We start from the raw sequence: 6,640 nt of genomic DNA, 5'->3' as shown, positions 1-6,640 counted from the left end.
AAGAAAGGATATACTCGCACTGGAGGCAGTGCAGTGAAGATTTACTAAGTTGGTCCCTGGGATGAGGGGGGGTTGTCCTCTGATGAGAGGCTGAGTAAATTGGACCGATGCTCTCTGGGGTTTAGAAGAATGAGGTGATCTAATTGAGACATACAAGATTCTCAAAGAGCTTGAGAGGGTAGAAGCTGAGATTTTTCTGCTGGTTGGGGAATCTAGAACAAGGGGACACAGTCTCAGGATAAGGGGTCAATCATTCAGGACTGAGATGAGGAGAAATTACTCAAAGGCTTGTGAATCTTTGGAATTCTCTACCCCAGATGGTTATGGATGCTCCAATGTTGAATATATTTAAGGCTGGGATAGATCGAGTTTTGGTCTCACAGGGAATTGAGGGATAAGTGGAATTGAAGCCCAATATTAGTCATGGTCGCATTGAATGGTGGAGTAGGCTCGATGGGCCATATGGTCTACTTCTGCTTCTATTTCTGTGTTCTTGTGTTTTTATGTTCATACCCTACCCTCCAGATGCAAACAATAGACAGTGGAATATTGAGATTCCTTCAGTAAATAGTTAAACGTGATATATAATAACAGATCGGAGGTCACACTCACTATCTCCCACATGAATGTAGCGATACTCCGAGCCCTTGGGGCTGATGGGAATATACCATACCTGAGCCAACATGGGAAAAGAAATGTAAACTGAGAACAGATTACAACACTGAATTATGTGGTGATGTGTGTTCCTAATACATTCTTAAGTTCACATAGTGAATAAGGATATCAAAGCAGGTCATTTTATCTGGGAGGGGAGGTCATGTGTCACTTGGACAAGAGCAAAAAACGGAATATAAGGTACAATTCATGTTGGGATTTCTTCATTTAGCTAATTTAACAAATAGACGCAGTGGATATTTCACCCCATTCTTTAACTCCTGTCTGAATTTACTCTGAGTCCCTGCATAAATAAATGGGTTGATGCAGCAACTCAAAAGCTGAAGCATATATCCATTTTCCTCCAGAATAAATGTTGATTCACTGACATCAGAACCTGAGAAGTAAGAAACTTTCGCAATTTGGACATAGAGGAAAGTTATAAATAGTAGTAAATATAAAAAGATGAAACTGCCTGAGACACAGAAGAGTAAAACAATGGACTTTCTCCGCTTCTCCATCTCTGGGTCACTCTGAGTCTCTCCATTGCTGTGGGCCCGGAGTCTCCTGCGTGCTCTACTGGCCACTAGAATGTGTCTGACAGTCAAAGCGTTGAGCAGTAAAATCAGAATGAATGGGAGACAAGGGGTTAAAATGTGATGGATCCAGTCATATGCAATCCATACAGATGACATGTAAAATATTAATTTTACGCTGCAGAACCAGGGTATGTTATTAATTATGTACAAAGGTTCATATATAAAATACATGAAGATATTTTTTATGCAGCTCAATGTGCAGACCGTTCCAATAACCTGTGCCGATGTCTTCTGAGTGCAATATTTTGTTTTCAGCTTCTGGCAACAAATGGCCACAAATCGATCAAAGGTGAAAGCAACTGTTAACCAGGCAGAACTGTCGATGGCTGCATAGATTAGGGCAATACGGAGACTGCATATCGGTGTGATGGACATGAAACTGAGTGGAAAATAAACACCAGCAATCCGGTGTAATATCACCGCGGTGATAATGACCAGGAGATCCGTCACTGCCATAGACACCAGGTAGTAAGTGATACATCTGGAGAGACCACATCTTCCTCGGGATAGGATCACAATCACTGCCAGGTTAGCTGCAACAGAGAGAGAGATTGAGATAGTCTATGTGTGTCAGCAAGGGAGTACAGGAAAGTTATTGGTCTGACTCTCAACAAAATCATCCATTTTATAGGATTCTGTGAGAAATTTATACCTTTAAGACATGATCTAGAGTTGGACGTGTAAACTATCCCTGATGCTATGGGGAACTTGTTTTGGAGTTAAAATAATCATCTTGATTAAAAATTATAAGTTAGTGACATCAGAATGTGAAATCATACAAGGAAACCTAACAGAGAAGAAGAAGGCATCAAAAACCCGAGACCAACAGAGGAAAATCAAATAAACAAGAAAAATAGCATATCAGCAAAGAATTATATAAAATATCGAAGAGTGCAAATAACACGTCAACTAACAATAACTTGTGGAAACTAACAAATAGGATTATATCCTGCCTAAAAACATAAAACTCACTTATTCAATGAATTCAAGTAAAATTATTCACTGTTGGAAAATTTGTTCAAAAAGATCCTCAAACAGAGAAATACGAATAGATAATTTTCATTTTCTGACTTTGTAGAAGGGATGTTGGCGATGACACAGGGACATTTCTGAGCTCTTGCCTTGAAATCTTTGACACTGAGGATCTTCAGTGTCAGTCTGAATCACCGGACATGATATCCCATTCAAGGAAAGGTCCCTCCTATAAGACAACACTTCCTCAGCTGAATCCTAGAATGAATGTTGAAATTAAAACTTTGTGCCTCAGATGCGAGAGATGCCACCAGTTATGTGGCCTCACACAATCTGGCAATAAGATTGAAGGCGGGAACAGTCCGGGACATTGCCAGATGCTCGGAGCAGAAGGACAATCCAGACTCAGCAGTGGTCACTGCAAAATGGTCAGCAGCAGCTAAAGCAGAAGCGGAGAGCCAGGCTGAAGCAATGAGATTTAGAGACTGAGAGTAGAACCACTGTGCTCTGAGAGTTTGTGGCAGAAATAGATCACTCCTAAACAGTCACTTTTAAATCGCTCATATTTCAGGCAACAACTCGATCCCAATGATATCCTTTCAATTAATGCATTCATAAAATGCAGTCGGCCATTAGTCATTGGTTCAATATCCTCAATCAATGAATATTTTGTGGGAATTACTCTGTCACTGCCAATGCCAATAACACAATGGATCTGCATTACACTGTAATAACAGTCAGATAATTCACTTGCAATGTCAATAACAGAATAGAACTACATTTATACTGTGATAACAGTATGATAATTCACCCACACTAACAATGTCAGTAACACAGTAGAACTACATTGAGACTGTGATAACATTGTGATAATCTATCCACTGTAACAGTGTCAATAACACAATCGAACTACATTTATATCGTGATACCAGTGTGAGTTTTCATGCACAGTGACAGTTTTAAGATCAAAATAGAACTATGTTTACATCATGAGATTGTAGCGGTAAATGAGAGAAGTTTTTAGTTTAATGGATGAAATGGTACTGGTTAAATAAAGATAACATACTGTTTAAGGGGAGAAATTATATCGGTAATGGCAAGAAATTGTCAGTAAAGGGAAGAAGTTACATTGTTAAAAGGAGAATTACTATTGATAAAGTGGATAAAAGCTACTGTAAAAGGAGAGAAATTATCGAAGTTAAGAGGGAGAAATTGACTTAAAGGGGCAAAATTACCCCATTCAAGCAAAAAGGATATCGGCAATGTGGAGAAGTACTATTGGTAAATGAAGGAATAATAGTGCTAATCAATGATTACTTCAACAATAACTAACCAACAGCAATACTTTACCTGGAGCCCCAATAGCTGCAAGGATGGGATAGTAAATGGCAAACACCAGACCTTTTGGTGATCCGTGCATTTCTATCAGAAACTCTGAGCGCGTTCTGCACTACATTGAAAGATTGTCACATTTATACCCGATGTCAGGTCTAGGGAGATAATTAGATTGTTTGATCTTTCACATTAATTACACGAATTGAAACAAACACATTAGTGCAGCTGCTGCTGGGCTCGTGTTTATGTTTTGATGGAATAGAATGTTTTTCAAGGGATCTATCACAGCTCTGAAGTGAAATACCCAGTGACTACAGTATTATCCCAGTTACATTTCTTCATAAAAGATAATGAAAAGCTAAATAGGCAGTTGCAATGCTGAAAGTGAGCATTGTAAATGAGAAATTATTAGGATAAAGCCCCTTTATGCTGAATTAAGTAATTTCAGCACAAGGTACAACTGACCAGAGATATTCTGGTCCTAAATAAAAATGCAATCATTGTTCAATCTGTGTGGTCACTGGTCACATGCAACATGGTTCTAAATCTCTGAGACTGTACAATCACTTAAACACAACTGTCTGCTTATTCAGAGTGGTGAGGTTACAATTGGTGTGCACAGGTCCAATTCTCCATGATTACTTTCATTGCAGACTTGTTCAGTCCTTGCTGATTGATTCAATGTGGACAGGTCCAATACAACACAGTTACATTCGATGTGAACCTGGCCAGTTTAGTGCCATTGCATTCAGTTTTCAGCATCTTTAAATTCAGTGTCAACATGTTCCAGATGGGCTCAGTTACATTTTGTGTGCACAGGTTCATATCAGAGTGGTTATATTCACCATGGAGAAATACATTCCAGAAAGGGTGCACACAGGCCGGGGCAGCCAGGTTAAATTCTGTGAGGACCAGTCCAGTAAATTATATTTATATCCAGTTGGGGCAGATCCAGGTCCGGGTCAGGACAATTATATTTGGTGTGGAATGTTGCAGTTCAGCACCATTAATTTCAGTGTCGACAGACCCAGGTCAGCAAGGTTAAAATCCAGGTCACTGCTGTTACAGTTCTGGTGGACAGGACCAGTTCAGTAAATTTAAATTCAGCATTGACAAAGTCCATTTCAGTTCAGCACGGTAACATTGAGTGTGGACTCGTCCAGTTCAGCATGGTTACATTGAGTGTTGATAAGTCCAGCTCAAAGTGGTGACATTCAATCTGCACAGCTTACATAAAAGCAAAACACTGCAGATGCTGGAAATCTGAAATAAAAGCAAGAAATGCTGAAAATACTCAGCAGGACTGGCAGCATTTGTGGAGAGAGAAGCAGAGTTAACGTTTCAGGTCACTGACTCTTCATCAGAATCCATGATGAAGGGTCACTGACCTGAAACATTAACTCTGCTTCTCTCTCCACAGATGCTGCACAGCTTACATTCTGAATTGACAAGATCCCATTCAGCAAAGTTACTTTCAGTGTACGCAAGTCCAGCTGAACACGGCTACTGCCAGAGTGGGCTGGTCCATGTTAGCGAGGTTATATTTAAGCTGAAATGAAAACATTAAATACTGGAAATAGTCAGCAGGTCTGGCAGCATCTGTTGTCACTTCAGAGTTTCAATATCCACTGTTTCCTGCGCACGCATATTGTGAAAACATCTCATTCATTGTCTTCCCACCTCCATCTGTGACTCGTCTGATGCCCTTCGCAACTTTGACAATTTCCAGTTTCCTTGCCCTAACTTTCTCCTTTTCACCATGGACATCCAATCACTCTATCCTTCCATCCATTACCAGAACCTTCTGAGGGCTCTTCCTGTCTTTCTTGAACAAAGACATAACCAATTCCTATCCAGTCCCAACTCCTTCTACCTGCCAGAACATGTTCACAAATTGAACCAATTCTCCTTTAACTCCACTCACTTCCTTCAACTTGACTGCAACAGGTTGCCTGTCTTCAGGCCCTCACCCTCACATCTATTTCCAGTATATTGATGACAGTATCAGCCTGTTCTCACCCTGGACTGTAAAATGCCATTAACTTTGCTTCCAATTTCCAAAGCCTTTAGAAGGCCCATCTCTGATATTTCCCTTTCCTTTCTCAACTTTGCTGTGTCCATTTCTGGGGATAGGCTATTGAGCAATATTCAGGGGAAACCCAATAACTCCCACAACTATCTTTCTTTCTTACACTTTCTTACACCCCACTTCCTGCAAAGCCTCAATTCCATTCTTCTAGTTTCTCCATCTCTGTAGTATCTGTTCAGATGATGCAATCTTCCTACTCGCACTTTCAATATGTCTTCCTTTTCCCTCAGCCAGAATGTCCATGCCACCATGGTTGACAGAGTCAGTACAGTGTCCATCTAATTTCTCACACTTCTCCTTTCACAACTTCCCCTATCCCAGAACCATGATAGGGTCCCTTTTGATCTCACCTACCACCCCACCAGCCTCGACATTAATGGACTAGCCTCTGCAATTTCCACTACATTCAGCGTGATGCCACCACCAACACACCTTTCCTTGCCCTCCCCTTTCCGCATTTAGAAGGGACTGTTTCCTCCACAATGCCCTGGTCTACACCTCAATCACCCCAAAACCACCTCTATTTCCTATTGGTATCTACTCATGCACGTGGTGGAAATGAAACACCTACCATTTTACCTCCGTCCTTCTCACAGTCCAAGGCTCCAAATACTCCTTCCAGGTGAAACAGAGATTTACTTGTACTTCTTTCCATTTACTATGCTGTATTCACTGCTCAAGATGCAGTCTCCTCTGCATTGGGGAGAGAAAATGCAGATTGGGTGAGTGCTTTGCAGAGCACCTTGTTACAACCAGGTGAGGAAGGAGTCTTAGGCTCCCCTTTTGCCCCTTCTCTGGTTTGACTGCAACAGGGTTTATTCCTTTAACACAGTTATTTAGCTTACCCCCTCAGTGAGCACTTGCTCACTGTTCTTCTAATTATAACTGTAAATGAACCAATCAGACAGGTTTTCTTGAGTTTAAACAAGAAAGATGTAAGTTTATTAACCCTATCACTCTAAACTGGTTAAAATTACTAAAATATGCGACA

The 6,640-nt window shown here is 40.6% G+C and overlaps 1 protein-coding gene across 1 annotated transcript; it reads right to left on the bottom strand.

The window, feature by feature from the left end:
* Positions 1-878: 878 nt before the first annotated feature.
* LOC137347491 (probable G-protein coupled receptor 139) lies at positions 879-3,645 on the bottom strand. Its single transcript, XM_068011934.1, has 2 exons — positions 3,576-3,645; positions 879-1,786 (listed from the first exon to the last, which is right to left on the bottom strand). The coding sequence occupies exons 1-2, from the start codon at positions 3,643-3,645 to the stop codon at positions 879-881; spliced, it is 978 nt and encodes a 325-aa protein (XP_067868035.1).
* Positions 3,646-6,640: the final 2,995 nt, after the last annotated feature.

The sequence above is a fragment of the Heterodontus francisci genome, chromosome 32 (assembly GCF_036365525.1).
Source record: "Heterodontus francisci isolate sHetFra1 chromosome 32, sHetFra1.hap1, whole genome shotgun sequence".
NCBI classification, from domain to species: Eukaryota; Metazoa; Chordata; class Chondrichthyes; order Heterodontiformes; family Heterodontidae; genus Heterodontus; species Heterodontus francisci.
The sequence above is the reverse complement of the archived record's forward strand: the minus strand, read 5'-3'. Positions and strand labels throughout refer to the sequence as shown.